Source organism: Lycium ferocissimum, chromosome 6 (genome assembly GCF_029784015.1).
Source record: "Lycium ferocissimum isolate CSIRO_LF1 chromosome 6, AGI_CSIRO_Lferr_CH_V1, whole genome shotgun sequence".
Lineage (NCBI taxonomy): Eukaryota > Viridiplantae > Streptophyta > Magnoliopsida > Solanales > Solanaceae > Lycium > Lycium ferocissimum.
Window position 1 is genome coordinate 7052144 of NC_081347.1, and position 20163 is coordinate 7072306.

Sequence of the window (20163 nt, forward strand, 5' to 3'; positions counted from 1 at the left end):
GAAAAGAATTAAAATAAAAACGAAAAGAATAGAAATTAAAAAGTAACCTTGTAATATTACATCCAATTCTCAGCGTCCCGGAGAATTGGAGAGTGCAATTCTTTTTTGGTAATTAATTGGAGAGTGTAATTACCCCCTTCAAATTACACTCAATTCCCTTCTAATCAAGTAATTATTTGATCAAACAAACAGGTTAAATTGTGTAATTACACCCAATTACACTCAAATCCAATTCTCATGTGTTCTTCCAAACATTCTCTTAATTTACCGATTGTCACTAAAAATAGCAAAGAAGAAAAGTGTGCTGCATAGTAAAATTAGGAAAATTTACAACTTTGAGATTCAAAGGCAGATACTAATCATCGCATGTGTTGAGTCAACGAGTAACATTTGATCTAACTTTCAAATATAGACTTGTGGTTGACAATAAACATCCCTGTCATTGTACCCTTCTGTCTCGGACACATTTGGATCGACCACACTTAACCACAAAATAGGCCTTGCTTCACAATTAAGATTGGGCAATTCGCAGAATTGCCCTTCTTTTGGGGTGGTCTTTAAATTTTGCCCCTCATATTTGAAATCTTTAAATTTTGCCTTTCGGCTAAACCCCATGGGTTCCAGGTTCGAACCCCCACACAGTCAAAATTTTAAAAAAAAAATTATACTCCCACGAAGCGTACACTGCGAAGGAATTCACCAAAGTTATGTCGGACCGGCATCTTATGCCTTATAGGCAGACTTGGCAAGTATGCCGCGTCCGGCATAACTTTGGTAATTCCTTCCATAAGTTTAAGGCCGGGTCCTAAGATAAAAGTTTGCCCATTAAAAGTATGCCCCCACCGCATAAACTTGTGAGTTTAATTACCAAAGTTATGCGGACCGCATACTTATGCCAAGTCGCCCATAAGGCATGAGTATGCGGGTCCGGCATAAATTTGGTAATTCCTAACAAGTATATGCCGGTCCCAAGATATTGACGCGACCCAAACCTTGCTCAGATTTTTTTTTTTTTAATTTATGCTTAGCGGGGGTTCGAACTTTAACCTCACATGATTTCTCGGCGTGAACGCTCGTAGTCAAGATGCGAAGGGCAAAATTAAAGACCCGACAATATAGGGGGCATAATTTAAAAGACTAAAAATATGAAAAGGGGTAAAATTTAAAGACCACCCCAAAAGAAGGGCAATCCGCGCAAAAAAATGATTAAGATTGACCCCCAAGCAGAGGCAAGGTTAAAATTTTGAGTTTATAGATTTTAGAGTTTTGGAAAAAGAAAATTATTGAGTACTTGATAAATTATTTATACATAATTAGTAGAGTTTTCAACATAAATATAAGATCTACACCAAAACTATTAAATTCTGTCGAACCCGACTGTAAGCGGAATGCTAGTTCCGCCCTTTCCCATGTGCAGGGCAAAACCAAAGCTATAGGTATGAGATGAGTTTCCGAGAACTCAATAACTTTTGCTCATTACCTTATATATGTATTAAAAATTTCATTAAAATTTATAAATATTTAATTATAAATTAATATTATTATAAAAATCTGCGAACTTCAAATCTTAAATCCACCCATAACCTTGTGATAAGAATTTCTTCGAATATGTTCTTGAATTCATTCGAGATATGAGTAAAACTCGAATTGGAGAAGAATATGGGCCCTGGGTTCCTTTTATTGGGGGGCTGTATTGGCGAGATCCAACGGTGAACAGCTGCCCAAAAGAAAAACCGCCTAGAAGTCCGAGGACCTTTAGTACTGTACTCTACCCCCGAACCGGAAGAAATTTCGCGCCAAGCAAGACCGCCCTTGTCCCTTTCCTTTCTCCATTCCGCCTCCTTCTTTGCTTTGTTCCAATAGAGTCTAAGGCAAGGTGGTTCGTATGCCGAAATGATTGAGAACTACGACGGGGTCGAAATGCATTTTGTTCTTTGTATTCAATAAATATTGCATGACCGAATAATTCAAGGAAGGGCGGACTGCGAGGAGGGTCCTTTTAAGTAGATGACTCGTCGGGCGGTCGGAGCGGGAGTCTCTTTGTAGGATACTTGGCCAAAGTGTGACCTGTTAGCCCATAAGTAAGTACTGTGACGAAGCGGCTGTTGCTCACCCGACACGATCGTACGAGGTCACAATTCACCCAACACGATCATCCGGGGTGTCGTGCTATCGAGTTCTCATTTCCTAACTAGAAATGCCGACTCTAAATACATAACCACTTCTACATTAATCTCGTTGAAATGGGATCAACCACCACCTACTTTGTTCAAACTCGAAATGGACCCAAGCTACAAGAAAAAATGCCAAAAATGGTCAATGTATTGGTCAAGTTTAAAGTGGTCGTCTAATTATATTCATGAGCAATTTTAGTCCTTTAGTTAGCCACAAGTAAGCACTTTTGGTTTCTATCAAATTTAACAAATTTTATCGGTTAGATTTGAGGGAAACTATGAAAAAAGAATTTAATCAAAACACCAAAAAAAAAAAAAAATCATCAAATCCTAGAAATGACAACACAAAGAACTGCACCAGACACAAAAATAGATCAAATATAGTAGAGTGATACTTTCAAAAGCTACGCTAGACTCTGAAAATTAAATAGACCAAAAATAGAAGAAATGTCAAAACCACACCTCCATGCTAAATCATTTTTTTTCACAGTTTTTGTCAAAACTAACAGACATGCTTGTTAATATTTGACTGAGAAAAAAATATTTAGTTTTTGCAGACTTAAAAGACTAAAATCAAGCCAAAAAAATATTTAAGAAATTATTTGAATCTACTCAAATACTAGTGCGCAAATCCTTTTTGTTTAAAACTTTTCTTTTTAACCTTTTCCAAATGCTAGAAATCACTTTGGTGACCCAAACACCAAAAGGCTAAAAGATCAAATAGAAAGGAACGGAAGGAATCTATATATAATATAAAGCTAGGCATAAACAATCCTATGTGGCACCTCTCTATGGCCATCATTTCTATTTATCTTTTTTCTCATTGTTTACCTTATTTGATGTCCAAAAAATCTGGAAAATAATAATTTAAATCCACCTTCTTTATGTCATTCATTATTTAACATTAAATTCCATACGCACGCTCTATACCCTGGTGACTTTTTCCATCATTCTTTCAATTCTCTTTGTCCTATTCATTCATTTATTACATGCTACATCAATTACACATTGCTCTTTCTTAATTATTCCTAAAGAAACTGATAGCAGACAATTATGAAGTTTTTTGCTGATTTATTAACGTAACAATTGTTTCTTTTTGGCACCAAGATGTAGTATGATCATTGTTGTTTACAAAGAATTTGTAGAGTCAAGAACTCCAAACGTCTAAAAGCACCGGAAAAAGAAAAGAATGCAGGTAAGCCTTTCCCCTATAATAAATGTAGATTAACGTATATAAACAATTTAATTACCTGAAATCAAAGCAAAATAAGTTATCGGTTAAATTTGATCCTCAAGAATTTATGTTTTCACCATCTTCATATTCACCAATTACCAGCTCTATTCAACTTCCCCTCTCTATTTGACTATAAATACATGCATTTGTGCGTTTGGTGCTGTGGATAATTGAGATGTTCTTTCTCTAATTTAGGATGCTTTAGAAGATACTTACTACGTATGTTGGATGATTGAAAGGTACGGGATTGGCAATTTTTGTAATTGAGAAATGGTACTATAGAGTTACGTTGAAAGCATTGGTGGGTCTTTAAAGATTGTCAGGATACTTTGTTTCCGATAATATTTGATTGCATATATTGTCTTCTTTATGGAGTAAGCCGTCTAAGTTTCTTCAAATATTTATTTTTCCTCTAGATTTAGCTTTCTTTTTGTATCTGTGTGAATATTTTCTTCAAGTTTCTTTTCCTATTCAAATTATTCTCGTAGATATTTTGGAACTACCCGTCACATCATTCGAAATTTTCTTTTACGGTATGTTTGTGATACGTTCAACCTTAAAAACTAAACCGTTGATAGCTTTTCAAACGCTTCAAGTCTTGCTAACCCAACAATAATTGCATAGATAGATGACTTTTTCTATGCATATGATAGTATTTCTTAATTACCTTATTTCATTTAAATAACTTCATGTGAGTTTTGAAATTCTCATTTATTTGATTTAAACGTTTGAAAATAGCAACATTTACTGCAAAATTATATGATATTATAGCAGATTAAACCAAAGCTGATGAGCAAAGAAAGATTTATATATTATATATTTTTCTGAGATTATATTAGATCAAAATTTATGTAGATGAAGTTATGCATTGCAAGATAAGGAAAGAAGAGTAATTTTAATGATAGATGTATAAAGTGTGAGTTAGTAAACTAAATTGTCTTTTAGAATTTAATATTTCAATATTATAAATTTTTGTTGGATGAGTTATATAAAAGTTTGACATTCTTATATGAAGAGATATTATTTAGTTGACAATGTCGAACTTCAATTTGTAGAAAAATACCTTTTCATTCATTCATCTTAATATCACTGAGAATAAAAACAAAAAGAACACATCTACAAAAAAAGGATAATGACAAAGAAAAAGAACATGAAAGTAGCTAGGAGATTCGAACAACACAAGAACTCTTGACAAAAAGAATCACACGATTAGAGAATATAACATTGATCAAAGAATAAATATTGATTTTGGGTTAAGTTTTTTAAAAAAATTATTTAAAAACCGCGCGAAGCGCGGACAAATTTTCTAGTACTATACATTAGACTGATATAAATATCGGGTATACGTAAATTTCCATCGTATGCGAGAAAAATCACTAAATTCAAAGTGAAAGCTGGCAATATTAAATGCCCGTGAGAACTCAAAATACTGATAAAATTGATTTTTTTTTCCCATTGACCATTTAAAAGTACTGGTCAGAAATATTCATAGTATGATTTTTCTTTGTCGCAAAATGGCTTCAATTGGAATTTGGTCAAAAAATATCTCTTCTAGATCTATTATTATGGGAGACCAAAGACTTGATGCTCAGAAGAAACTCTGTATAGACGGTAATTGAAGGCAACTGCATTTCTTTGGTCAGTTGTCAATGAGTCAATTCATAAGATATCTGGACTTTGAATTATGGCCAACGACTTGGATATATTCTTTATTTTTTGTTTCTCACCAATATCCGTTGTTCGTGCTTTGAGACTCCGATTAATTTTGATTTATGTCATATAAAATTTATTAAAAGGGAAAGGGTTCCGCGTCAAGATTTTTTTTGTCCCAAAATTTTAACCAGAAACTTCTAATTAAGAATAGAAATTCCTAATTATTCACCAGTACATGCTTTAAAGTTTTCAAATGCGAAAACTCCTTTTCTTGTCTTGAAAAAGGTTCATGAAGGTTACACATTAGTACAAAGTAAAGAATGTGGCTTGTGAGTTAATTACTTTTTTTGTGTTTTTTGAGTTAATTACTCGTACGTGTGTTTGGTATGATAAAAGTCATTTTTAGCGTTTACATGATAAAAAAAAAAAAAAAAAATTATAGGATAAAATTCAACGAAAGATAGAAAATGACTTATCTCACTTATGGTGGAAGTCATTTTCTTCGCGAATTATCTTAAATTTTACTTGTTCCATTTAACATTTGGGCGTTTTTCTTAATTTTTAGTACTCAATTTCATGAAAACACTTTCCCATTAGCTAATATCATTATTAATTTTGATAAATATATGTTTTTAGAAAAAATATTTCCCACTTATCAAAAAATGAGAAATCATTTTTCTTAAAAGATTTTTTCATAGAAAACATTTCATGAAAAATTTCTTCCATAGACTTGTGCACTTAGCCCAAAAAATTGACTCTACTGGTCTGAAAGAGTTTATATTTGTTAATTAACGGTCAAGTAACAACACTAACTTCACATTTCAATTCAAGTACTAAAAGAAATTTTGGACTTTAGGTCCCTGCGTCCACAGTGTGTGGAATAATCCATTCGCAAACTTTGTAATTAAATTTAACCAGACAAGAGATACATCTTTCAAACACGTGCGTCTTCGAATATCTCAAAATTATAAAAGAAAAACATTTAAAGTTATTCTCTCCAATCTTTTCTTTTAATCTTGTACACTTAGGACAAGCTAGATTAAATAAGACACTCGATTAGTTTCTGTTAAGATTTGTTTTGGTTTAACACTAAAGTGATATCGGAAAAGTAAATTTTTAGTTTATGATGAAATTATATGCATCATTAAAAAAAATTCAACCAATTTGAACGACTCACATCATAATAATAAGTACCGTAAAGACATGTTCATAACAACCAAGCGTAGAAGAAGACCCAAAAAAGTTGAAAACCAAATCTGGCATGATGAATATCTTCGTGATCTTTAATCTTGGCTCCATTTTGAGATTCAATCTTTAGAACCGTGAGCTTAATGTTGGATATGCAAATAAAATCTCATATTGATAGGTGAAAAGAAAAAGAAACTACACATAAGATGTAGGCATGCTTCCAATAAAAAATTGTGTGGCTTGGGCAAAAACGAATAATATTACACAAAGTTAAGAATATTTTTGGATCATTTTAGCCCAACAACTGATATCAGAGCTAGGTTCGGTGAGATGATATGAAGATGACCGTGTGATCATTGTGGGCCTGGCTTAGTGCCTTTGTACATTTACAGCCTATTTTTAATTCCGTAGCTTTGAAGATGCATAGACAAAGAAAAATGGAGTAGGCTTTGGTGGCTATGAATACTCGGATGATTTAGGTAACAGTTAATCTCCAAATAAGCTCACAAGGTGATGTTCCATGTGGAACTTAATTCCAGGAGTAAATTATTAGGCGTGAGAACAAAGCCCCCCCCCCCCCCCCCGACGTTATATAGATTTTTTTCATCCCCCTGTTATATAGTTCTGAAAAATTCTGTAAAGTAATTAAGCAGAAGTGCTAGTGAAAATTAAGATAGACCTGTGAAATACACACGAAAATTGTAGTAATTATCTATCAGCCATACAATAGTGCCAATCAGCTCGATAGAACTACAATACAACCGCCTATGCTCCTTTCGCAAATAATTAACTTCTTTTTTGTTATGTTTTTATCTCTTTTGAGATAACAAATAACCACTATTGCTAAAATACACAAAATAATCTTTGATTAACGTAATAATAACTATACGAATAGCCTTACTAAATAACATGGTTTCCTTTTTGATTAGTCAATTTTCTAGATTCCAAGAAACTCTTGCTCTTATGTTCACAAGACGAAAGATATTCAAGAAAATTGGCAAAATCTGTGTCCTTGTAGAGTTTTGGGTTGGATTCATTGATGAGCTTTGGAGAAGGCTGAATCTTGCAGCTATAAGGCAGGCTGTGTAGTGAAGCAACTGAGATTCTTGATTTTGAAGAATTTACAAGTACCCTATGTAGCACACTTTTGTACCTTCCGTTGCTGAATATCTGTCCATCAAATTAACAGGGGAAATGAAATGATTTCATGAAAAACACATATATTGTAACAAAAAGAAGATCAAAGAAAATAGTATAGAATCTTTTTTTTTTTTTTTTTGATTACTCATCCGATGTCCAGTGCATAAGAGCCGGACTAATTCGTATTCGCGCTGCGCCCATTAAAGGAGGGATTAAGCGCTCAGGTAAAATTAACAAATTGTCACTTTTCATCCCATGTAATTGAAAAAATGTCCGGAGTTTCACACGTGGAATTTGAAATTCCGTGATAGCGGTTATTTTTCAAAGATAGGACTGCAAAAAAGTGACCAGTGGGCGTTATTTCTACGAAGCCCTCCCTATCAAGATAATTTTCATGCCCAAAACTCGTACACGAGACCTTTAATTAGGGGTGAAGGAGTTTTTAATTTTCATCCCACCACAACCTCAGTGACAATCATTTGGAGTGCTAACAAACGTGTAGTTTGTGATACCTACCTAACTTTAGTCCTACATGATAAAATGACCGAAATGTCATGAATATTTCTCCTGCATGTAGAGGTCAGAAAAGATTTTTCATGTACATGTGTATGTATAAACATTTAAAGACAAATAACATAATTAATTAGAAACTAGATTAACAAAAAAACTACCATATACTTAAAACTACTTAAAAGATGTATGAAAAAGGTATTGCTAAACAAAAAGTTGTTTTGACTCCCTAAAATAATAATAGTGTCGCATAAAATTGAACGAAAACGAAGCTGACCTCAAGATGGTCCCCAACATTTACCACAAAGGAGTTAGGAATTGGCTCAACTGTTAACCATCTTTCTTTATGCTGTATTTGTAAGCCCTTCACTTCATCTTGTAAGAGAAGTGTGAGTAAGCCATAGTCTGAATGTGGTGGCATCCCAAGTGTTAAATCTGGCTCTGGGCAAGAAGGATAGCAATTCAATACTAAGAGTTGGCTCCCATCCTCAAACTCTTTCAAATTATTACTATCATTGTTTTCATTCACTATTCCCAAGCTTTCAAGAATTGCTCCTATTAGCAATTGGTACAAGAACTTTGCTTGCTTCGAATAATTTGCAGCTGCCTCCCTATTCATCAATTAAAAAACACAATGTTTGTCAACAACAAGAGAAAAAGGAGTTCGATTAAGTTTTATGCATTGATAATGTAAAGATATACACAGAATCGGATTATTTATAGAAAATTGCAAGTAAATTTCTATGATAGATATTAATATTGACAGTGATAGTGTAAAGTTTACTATTAGACATCAAATTATTACTTAAAATATAATTATTACAGGTAAATATTCATAATAAGTGAAAGTAGTAACATAAAAATAAGATAAGTAATCTGCAACAACCAGTTAAAATACACTTTTAGTATAAATTATTTACACTATCAATATAGTCAAATCTCAAGAAAGAAACAATAAAAAGTACTCCATCTATTTCATTTTATATGACAATAGAGTACGAGATCAAACAATTTATAAAATTTTCGATGTCAACTTGGACATAAATCAAAAGTTAACTTTTTGACGAAAATCTATATATGTAAAAACTACATAAAAATTATTATATATTTCAAAATATTTTAATAATACTCAAGAAATCGCAGTAAAAAAAATCTATTGTACAAATATTATAGTGCCATGTAAAGTGGGGCAAAGGGAGTAGTTCACTTTGGAACGATTAAGTGAGCAATCTATTGAATCCAGTCATGACATTTAACAATGCAAGTGGGGATCTTATTATACAAGTTGACTTTGTAATTTTTTTTTATTTTTTATTATTGAGTAGTCACCTGAGATCTACTGGAGAAGAGGGCCAAAGTGAGAGCATATCACTTGATAAAGAATGACAACTGAGCTTGAGAAAATCCCTCCAACAAAATACTCCATCTTTGTTTTGATTAAAGCTTGTGCCAAGTCGTACTGGTGCTTCCATAGCAGTAGACATGTACTTTGCCCTTTCTTCAAAGGGAAGTTCAAAAAATAGTTTGCCCACTTCAATTATGTGCTGAATTATGTCACTAGGTATACCATGATTTACCAACTGCACCAAGAAAAAGAAATCAAATAAAAAAAGAGTTAGAGATTATATCCTTCCTTTAATTAGAATTCACTAGTCGTCCAACTAATCCAAATTCTTGTCGTAGAAAGTTCACTATGGGAGATTTTAATGTTCCCTATTATATTGATGAGGACTTGTTCGAACTCAAGACATCTGCTTAAGGGCGAAAGAATCATTACCGGTCTGTGGCACCCTTAAGCGGTGATCGACTCAATACATTAAAACACAAGAGTCAAGCAATTTTATGACGGATTTATGTGGGTTCAACTAAACTCATTATTTTTTATTTTGACTATGTATGTATATATAAGCTTAAGAATTTAAAATATATGTGGAGAAAGTTGCAAAAGCCAAGGAAAAAAAGAAGAAAATGTGACCCCTTTTAGTAATTCATATGAGAAAAATAGAAGAATTGAATCCTAATGGTTAATGAAGTGGGTTGCGAATTGTGAGGTTCAGGTTCAAGTTTCAACGAAGGCAAAAACACTAGGTGATATTTTCTTATATGTCCAAGCATTGGTGGACAGAGAGTAACTCGGTAGTCGGTACCTATGCTGGTGGGAGATAGCAATGTGCCCATAATTTAGTCGAAGTGTGTGCAGGTTGATCCAGACATAACGATTAATTTTTTTTTTAAAAAAAAGTGGTTAAAGGGAGGATGGACAAAGTTCAAATGTTACAAAACCTACCTGGAAAAATCCATACTCTTCACAAGCTTTGGCAAGGGATTTGAGAACTTGGGATCTGTTGGGGCCTTGAAGTTGAGCAAAATCAATAATGGGCAAGTTGAGATTTTCATCACTTTTTTCTTCTTTTTTCACAATTAGGGGCCTATCTGAAACTGGCAATACATACTTTTTGGGAATTCTAGTGATCCCACTTTCACATAAATGCCTAACTCCTTTTTGATATCTACTTTCAATTTGCTCCTCCTTTTCCTTAGTTTTTTCAACAGCCAACAAATGCATTGCTGGACACATTATATGTGTAATATTTTCTAAAGAAAAAAAATGGTCAAGTTGAAGAAGGAATTGAAGAGGCGAAGGGTTTCAATTTGATGATTTTTTATGCGAGAAACAATATGTACTTATAGGGAAAAACGTGGCAAAACAGTGTTTGTTTATGTATATAAATTTAAAATATTTTTATTAGGTAAGTCTTATGTCGACTGGTTCTTATCATTTCCATGCACAAACAGAAGTGTTGACTTGGTGTGGGTGAAACAATGAGACGTATTTTTGGTATTTATGTACCACTGGTCAAACTAATTCAAATTCATGCGGCGTATGATTCATTAACCCTCTGTTTGGATGGTTGTTTCCTGTGATTCATTAATGTACAGTATGGTATTGTCTTGTATTAATGAACACAATGTTTGGATAGATCAGATCGTTTGTTGTGGTTTAATAACATTTGTATTGTTTGGTTTGGTGCATGTATGGTCTTATCGCATAATAACTTGTAAGTTTACTAAAATACCCTTAACTCTTAATTAGAAATTAGTTTATATATATATTAATAAAACTCAGGTAAAAAATAAAATGAGAACTTTAAAAAAATAAGTAGGTAGTGGGTGGTAGGGTCAGGGTGCATGGGTGGTAGGGTGGGGGTGGTTGGGTGGTGGTGAGGGGTAGTGGGTGGGGGTGGTGGAGGGGTGGGTAGTGTGAGGTGGGTGGTTGTGGGATGAGGGTGGGGGTAGTGGGTGGTAGGGTGGGGGTGAGTGGTTGTGGAGTGGGCTTGGGTGGTGGTTAGGGGCAGTGGGTGGTGGTTGGGGTGGGTGGCAGAGGAGTGGGGTAGTTAGGGGTGGGGTGAGTGTTAGAGTGAGCGTGGGGGGGGTGAGTGGTAGGGTGGGGTGGGGTGGAAGGTGGAGGGTGAGGTGGGGTGGAAGGTGGAGGGTGAAGTATAATGGAGAAATGAAATACGTAACCATGGAAAAACCACCAAATCCGTGGTTACAAAAATTGGAACTTTTCATGGTTATATAACCATGGGAAGAACTACGGGTTTACAATACCATACCACATAATTTTAAGAACAATGGAAACAAATATGGTTTCATAGAAAACCATACATTAATGAACCACGGGAAACCACCATCCAAACAGGGGGTAAAGAGAAAATCGATCCATGCAAAAACCGAAGTGTCGACTTTTTGTAGACCAAACGACGAGAATGTTTTTTTTTTCTTTTCTCGTATAATCATCCCATATTCATTTACCCACTCCACTGGTCAAATTAATGTGGATTTATGTAGAGGAAAACTCTCCTATCAGAAATTTCTTCATTTAAAGGATTCAAACTCAAAATATCTAACTAAGGATGGAGAGATCTCACAATAGTAAGGCATTAAGGACGGAGAGATCTCGCTCAAATATGAAGGCTTTAGGTGACAAAGGAACTAGTCTTTTTATTTCCTCTCGTGGCCCCCTCAGCAATACACAATTTCAATTTTCAACTTTTGTGGACCAATCTAATATTAATCCAGTCTCTAGATCTGCCCCCTTTTTGTCTATGCACAAGGGACGAACAAATATAGGTTTTATACTTTATGAGCAATCGTTTTCTTTTTCTTCCCCTTGACTTGTCTAGAGAAGTTTAAATTTTCTAAAGTTATCAGTATTAGCAGTTGGACCAATCCCTTGAAGGTAATAATTAAAATGCCTGATAAAATTGATCTCTTGACTGGATTAATTAGAACTCAAGTTTAGAGCAGGTAAGAAAAACACGTGGAGAAGGAAAAATGGTCGAAGTGTGACCATAAAGAAGTACCATTAGCATTTCAAGTACCCGATTAGAAGTTAGGACATCTTAAGTGTATAGAATCGCCAGAGGTGAAGTTCGGACTTGAAGTTTATACGTTCGGGATTCTAATCTTTTAAAGTTACTGGCTCTAAATTAATAACTTGTATGTATTCAATGATTTTTTACTACAAATATAAAATTTAGACCGGATCTATTGAGTTCGGCCAAATGCATATGTCAGAGCGCTAGCTCCGCCCTGAGCATCACCTTTATTAACATGGCATACAATATGATCTTGAACTGTCAATAGCAGAGGTATCTTTTTTTTTTTTTTTTTTTCTATAGCAGAGGCTTCTATTATTAAGAATTGATTTTGGGGTCTAACCCAAACCCAAAGGCTAGACCGTGAAGGGAGGACATTTGATGCGGGATCAATTTAATGTGGGGGTCCAACATCAGTACACAATAATTGGGATGACTTCTGCTTTGATACCATGTAAAAAATAGATCTTGAATCTAATTCAACCTCAAAAGCTAGCTCAAAGAGATAAGAATTGCCCAAGTCATATAAGGAATCCAAAGATCTAATCCCCAATCAATGTCTCTACAGTAATAAGGAATCAAGTTAATGAGTAGAATTAACGTTTACTGACCGGCCACTTTTTGGTCTTCTCTTTAGAAAATAGCAAATGTCCTGAAATTTTGAATTTCACAAATGAAAATGGACATAATTCTAGAAGTTTGCATGTAAATTTTAAACAAAAAATAGTTTATAAATTTGTTTTTTTTTTTTTTTTTTTTTTGTATTTTACCTAGTAAATGACCTTAACTGTCGTTTTAGAAGCAATACCTTATTCCTAAGGCTAACTACTCTTAGTTTGACTAATCACTGCTTGTACCTTTCGATAGCACTTGACAGTCACGAAGAACAAGCATAATGTTGTGATAATGGATACTTCGAATTATTTGTTTCATGAATCAGGGTAAAAAAATTTAATGACGCTAAGCTTGCAAGTTTGGATTTTTCATCAACTCAATATTCTGAAACTTAGAATTTAATTATTTAAAAATTATATGAAAAATATTAGAGCTAATGGTCAAAACACCCCTGAACTATCATTTTTTCGCGAGTTTCATATTTCAACTATCACTTATTTCTTTTTACTACATGAACTATCACCCTCTATATATCAAAACACACATCAACTATCAGTTTATCCTTAGTATTTTGTGTAATTCTCAAAATAGATTTCCACAATATAATTTGTACTCCCTCTTTATTCCATTTTCATCGTCGGTTTTCTCTTTGTGCAAATACTTCTCAATTTAATATTTTTGTTAAATAATTTCTAGGACATATTAATCTTTCTGATAGAAAATTGCTTATCAACATTTTTTCTTAAATACATGAGTTGCTTATGATCATTTTAGCACTTTTATCCAAATACATAGTTGCTTATTTATAAAATTACTTTTAACATCAAAAAGTGTTTTTCAATACTAAAAGGTAGTTTTCAGCACTTAAATTAAGATTTGCCCAAACGAGCTATAGGATTAGGATCTGCTTCTAAGAAATTCATCATGCAGCAACTGTACGTGCTAGTGAATGGCTGCTACCGTAACATACGAAAACTCTACTATATTTCTTATATAAAGTCAAATACTTAAAAAATGATGAGATATACATTAAGCTTCTCTAGTGCTTTAATTGCCTCTGAGTTTATACTTTGGCCGTACAACGTACTATAGATTACAAACACACTAATTAATCTATTTAAGATCTATCATCTAATAAAAATTACCACTAATATAATTAATCCGTTAATGCAGTAATTTCTCGAGTAGCATGAGCATCACGACTTAATTACACTGTATCACTACATGTCAGAACCTTTGGGTGATCTAGTTTACGAAATAGCCAGCAAATGTATAGTTTTTATATATTTATAATTAAACTATACATATTATACACATAATATACATATACTATACATATATTATACGTACAATATACATATCAATGTATACGTTTTGTATATTTGGGCTACTGCGGATAATTAAGTTTGGCCGAAGATAGATATGTGTAATTTTTCCCTCCTCCTAGTTCCTCTTCTCTAATCCCCTAGTGTAATAACAAAAAATTAAAAATTACTACGTATCATGATTTTTAAATTAATTTTTTTGAAGTAGACTAATTTAATTTTTACAATCCCTCTGAGGACGTTCGATGAGAAAAGATTTTTTTTCTAATATATGACAAAGCTCGCACATACTCTCCCAACTTTCATCACAACAGTAAAAACTTGCCTGTATTCGCTGGTTGTATCTATCCAGTGAATACACGACACGTACTTATATATACATTGATATCATTAGATTGTAATTGATTAATATGCATTCTTATTTTATTTTTATGATTTAATCATGTATTATATAATTTAGTGTAAAAACTGGGTGTGAGTAAATTTTTACCGACCATAACTAGCAAGCTACCTGGTCATAAGTGGAATCCTTCCTCTAATTAAGTCAGTAAATACCAATTTAAGGTATTATGCTGATTAATCTATTAAAGACATAGTTAAGTACAGCTAAGCATGAAAAAATAAGTTGCTTGTTAATAGAGTTTACTTAACTGTGCATTAGACTTTTCGAAGATATAACAGCAGGTGAGTAGTTTTGTATACATTGAATCTAAAATGTCATCCTATCAAGCCTAAAATGTCATCCTATCAAGCCTATGATGTGTCTTAATCTTTTATTGCCAAATAATAAGCTCTTAGCAGGTCATTAAATGGTGTATAATTCTGTAGACAACTGCCTTGTTGTTTCCCAACCGATTTATTCCACTAACGATTTGTCAAATCGTGTGCCCTCCACGTCTAATTTGATAAGTTATTCCTTCCTGCCACAATTATTTAGTAAATGATAATTTTTCTATTTTCTTTACAACTCGTGAACTTTCTAGATCTTGATTTATCCTTTCGAGTAAACTAAAAAATTTATGTGAAAATGTTATACCACATTCTAAATTTCATAAGGTTTGCAAATATTAGACGATAATCTAATGTACGTTCTCTAGGTTGAATCATATATGAACTAACATTAGACCAAATCTAACGTAACATTGTCATGAAGGGTAATCTTCCAAATGCCATATTTACACAACTTTTAAATACAAGGACAAAATCTAAATAATAACCTAAAAGGGAGACATTTTTGTGTAAATCAACAGGGTTTTGACAAGAAACTAATCTGGGCATTGTAATAAAGATACATAACTTAGTTATTTTTAAAGAGTCCCCTATCAATCATACTCCCTCTGCTCTATTTTACTTGTCGTCATTACAAAAAATAGATGATCCAAAATAATTGACATTTTAGAAAATTAAGATTTAATAAATTATAATTTTTTAATTAAATTGAGATCAAATAATATATAAGAGTAAATTAGTCAAATTACCTTTTTAATTAATATTTTTTAAAGGAGGTGAATGAAAACATGACAAGCAAAATAAATCTGGGGAGTAACTATTGAATTATACAAGGTTAAAAAAATTAACTCCACGTAGGGCTCAAAAGATAACCTCATAATGAAATTGAAAAAATGGATTTTTTACCCACCAAATATTGGAGACAAAGAACTTGACATTTATCAACAACCCTTTAAATTTAGCTGAAAAATTAGCCAGATTACCGATGACGTTAAAATTTTATTGGCACTCGATGTTTATACCTCTTATTCTACATCAAATTGTTAGAGATTATATTTAGTGGCAAGTTAGAGTACAACCTACGAACTTATGAGAAAACAACAACTTTTGCCCAACTCAATATGTGTATTAAGAAATCAACTATATTTATAAACATTGGGGTGTAAACCTAATTATTATTGTATATTATCTTGAGATCATTATAGGAACTCATGTCTTCAAGTCTTGAATCTGTCTCTGATTAATTCTTCGTTGGAACCAACTTAATTATAATCGACCAAAATATGATATATTCAAATATTTTGCCTATATTATAATTACGTAATATCAAACGTGGATAGCCTAGCTCCATGACTCAATCCTCTACGCAGTAACCATAGACACAAGGTCGTCATGATAGATTTGGCATCATAATTTTAAAATTATGAAGATTTAAAATAGACCAACTATTAAAACTGAAATTAATCCAGAAGTTCCTCAAAGTCAATTCCCCTGCAGGATTATATAATTGAAGTCAATAGCCCCTGGCCAAGCTGGTACAAGTAAGCAAGCAACATGTTTTGTCTCTCTGTTCTTCATTCATTGCATGTCATTTATTATAAATCAACATCAGCTCTTTAATGTTTCATCTTACTCCTAACTCAGATCTTACTTAGCTGTGTAATTATCTCATGCTAATTACTTAGATCTTCAAAATAATGTTGCTGAATCATTTTAAGTTCTTGGACATCCCTTAAGAAGAACATTTAATAGCCTTAATAATTTTTTATAATCATGGTGTTCGGAGTCCGAACCAGGATGCACCTCGATTAATTTTATAGAGTACCTGCTACTTTCCATCAGCATGGGTATAGTAATTGTGTCCACCAAACTTGAACAAATGGGAAGAAACGACCTAATACTCTTTCTTATGTTATAATTTGAAGGGCAAAGGTTCAAATATACTGCCCATCAACTTTTGATCGTGTCCACCATAACTTAATAATAAAGATATACCTTTCCTTATTAAAAATTATATACCCCTCTTTAAGATATAGTCACTTATTAAAAAAGTGGTGCGTATATACCTCTGCCGTTACACAAATGGTGCAAATATACTCTTTTCGCTCTTTTTTTTTTTTTTTTTTTTTTGAAAAAACATTTGGCTTATCTTTTAATGAAGAAAATGTCACGTGGCTATAAATAAAAAATAAAATAAAAACTAAGTCTACCCATTTTTTTCTAGTAGACTTATTTTTGTAAAGCAACGAGGCAATTTTTTTTCTAGTGGATTGTCTTGTTCGTTTTATAAAAATATCTCCTTGGCTTAAAAAAAAATAAGTCTACCTATTTTTTAAAATGAACTAGACCCGGCCCACCAGAAAAATAAATTACCACTTGACTTTAAAAATAAGTCTACCAAAGAAAATAGGTTGACTTATTTTTTAAAACTACATGACATTTTTTTAATTAAAAAACAAACTAAATGGTTTTTTAAAAAAAAAACTCTGTTAGCAAAAAGGGTATATTTGCACCATTTGTGTAACGCCAGGGGTATATATGTACTACTTTTTTAACGATGGGTATATCTGCTCTAAATCACAAAGTTGAGGGATATATTTGCACCTTTTCCCTAATTTGAACATGAGACCTTAGTAGCCTTAATAGTAATTTTTAGTTTTTTACCCTTTATATCTCCTAAAAAATTAAACTTCACTTAGTTTAGTACTCCACTACTGGTAATAATTACTCTCTCCGTCCCATAATAAGTGTCATCTTAGTCAAAAATAAACATATTAAGAAACTAATAATGCAATGTGAAGGTTACTAAATTACCCCTATATATAATAAAAATAAATTATTTTTCCTCTTTGAGTAGAGCATGCACAAGTAATAATCCTTTTGATATTGGGAAGCCAATAATACCAAGTTAATATGTGACTTTTCCAATCATCATTTAGATGTTACTTTAACTTGTAAGTTTTTATCTAAGGGTAGAGTTAGAAAAAACTAGTCAATTTATGTCTTGGTTTCCTAATTAAGGTGACATTTATTATGGGACAATTTTTTTTTGGCTAAGGTGACAGTTATTATGAGACGGAGGGAGTACCATGTTGATTCGGAAAAGAAAATAAAGAATGACTTGTTATTTGTCTGAAACATTAAATATATTGAAAAACGCTATGCCAAAACCAGGAACAGATATTAATGCTTTAGCATTAGATTCATGATCTGAACTGTACCCAATATTTTTGACACAAAATATAATTTTTTTATGTGAAAACCCACAAAAAGATTCAGAATTTTGAAAGTATACTAGTAAATTCAATGTTAAGAACTTTGAAAGTCTGAACTCAAATTAAAATCATATATCCGTCTCTGGCCAAAACGGCTAATCTTTAGATCATCAGAGAGAAAGTATTCTCAATAATAGAGTCCTTAAGAATTTTAAGATTCTAAAAAATATTACGTAAACAGTTTCTTCTTGAGAAAATAACTCTTGATAATAGGAATCCTCCTATATATTATCAAGCTTTTTTACTTATATTAACGAAAGAAGGGTTAGTCAAATTATGAATTTTCATTTAAATATGATATCTTGGATTTAGTAATACTTAAGTCATCTGGTTTACTTATTTCCTTCAATTATATAAAGAGTTGACCTCATGAATTTATGCTACTGAGCTAGCAACTAAAACCATGGGCTCTGCTTCAAAAAAGAAATTAAAATGTCAACCCGTAAAAAGTCAACTCAAGTTACACTTCTCAGATGCGTTGACTCTCAGGATTATCAAGAACACAGATGGGTAATCACTATCTCTTTTTTTTTTTTTTTTTTAGTATAAAAATAATTAAAAGCTACATTTTGATATCTTCTTAAATCAATTGCCTCTAATGAGAAATTACCGGCAGACTTTCTTGCATTAGCTAGAGTTTACATTTTGACGTATTTATGTCCAGATGTATATATATATTATATTTGATCTTGTCTACTGTCTTGCTCTATTGCATGCATATCAATTTTTAATTCTAGTAATTAAACCCAAAATAATTCGTTCATTTGGTTGATTAGTATCACATAGGCAAAAAAAATTAATGGATCAATATTTATTTAAGAAGATAGATGCATTTTTTATTAAATTGATTTAAGCTCCAAAACTGAACAACAATGGAAACGGGAAATAGGAACTAAAATAAAAGAAAAATAAGAAAAAGCATTACAAATAGTTATAGTTAATGAAAAGAAAATACCAAGTACTAGGTCTAGCATAACCTGCTAATCTTATATTGGGCTGCCTAGCCTTTTACTAAGATCAATTATTACACACAATACTGACTAGAATTCCTAAGAAATAAAAATTAGGATAACTAGGATATTGTATAATGTAATTAATAATCTCTAATATAAAACTATGTGATATCTTATCCTATTCTTCATTGAACATTTTGATGAAAAATAACATTAAATCTAAAATCAACAACAAAAGATAGCTCATGATATATATAAGAATTGCGTAAATTGTATAAGAAGATAAACCCATATCCTCAGCTAATTAATATGAGAATCCAACAACAATTTTGGTAAATTCGGAAAATTTGAATTCATTTAGGTTCACATTTTTAATTTTAAACTTATATTTGATGTTTCCCACCAAAATGGCCTCATGAACATACTCTAAACAAGTTTTTCACCACTACTAATTTAACGCACAATCAAACGAATATATTTAAACTCGATATCTAATCAAACCATCTAATAAGAGAGTTTGAGCAATGGCATGTTCGATGGGGATGATGATGATTTGCTGGACATATGCTTTGATAAGGTGGTCAAGGATGGGGATATCTAACCTAGGCATTAGGCAACAAAGAAGTGGAAGCAACAAAAACAAAAAGAAGACACATGTAAGGCAACATAATTGGGATGGTAAGGTGATTGAGGAATTTGTTTCAAGGCATCGACTGATGCGACTGGCAAAGCGGAATCATAGGACAGTGTTCATGTAAGGCGTGAGTTCGGCCGAACCCAGTAACTTTTGTCCGAATCATATATTTTTATTAATTTTTTAGTCAAATACTATGAAATGCGTACTTAGTATAATAAATTTCAACTTATATATATTCTAAAAATAATTATTAAGTATTCCAATTTTATCTGATACGGAATAATTTTCTTACAAAAATAATATAATGTTGAAGGAAATAAAAATCAGTCAATATTTCACACGTTTTTT

The 20163-nt window shown here is 32.4% G+C and overlaps 1 protein-coding gene across 1 annotated transcript; it reads right to left on the minus strand.

Annotated features, from left to right (window-relative positions):
• Positions 1 to 6936: 6936 nt before the first annotated feature.
• Positions 6937 to 10565, minus strand: LOC132060601 (probable 2-oxoglutarate-dependent dioxygenase SLC1). Its single transcript, XM_059453596.1, has 4 exons — positions 10187 to 10565; positions 9229 to 9479; positions 8177 to 8510; positions 6937 to 7419 (listed from the first exon to the last, which is right to left on the minus strand). The coding sequence occupies exons 1-4, from the start codon at positions 10475 to 10477 to the stop codon at positions 7150 to 7152; spliced, it is 1146 nt and encodes a 381-aa protein (XP_059309579.1). The 5' UTR covers positions 10478 to 10565; the 3' UTR covers positions 6937 to 7149.
• Between the last annotated feature and the right edge of the window lie 9598 nt (positions 10566 to 20163).

Bases quoted from the DNA above. Each gene is read 5' to 3' on its own strand.
- LOC132060601 (XM_059453596.1), bottom strand. From the start codon at position 10,477: ATGTGTCCAGCAATGCATTTGTTGGCTGTTGAAAAAACTAAGGAAAAG. The intron at 9,480-10,186 runs GTAGGTTTTGTA...TTCTTGGTGCAG, and splicing joins AAGAGTATGGATTTTTCCAG to TTGGTAAATCATGGTATACC. The intron at 8,511-9,228 runs GTGACTACTCAA...ATTGATGAATAG, and splicing joins TCTTCTCCAGTAGATCTCAG to GGAGGCAGCTGCAAATTATT.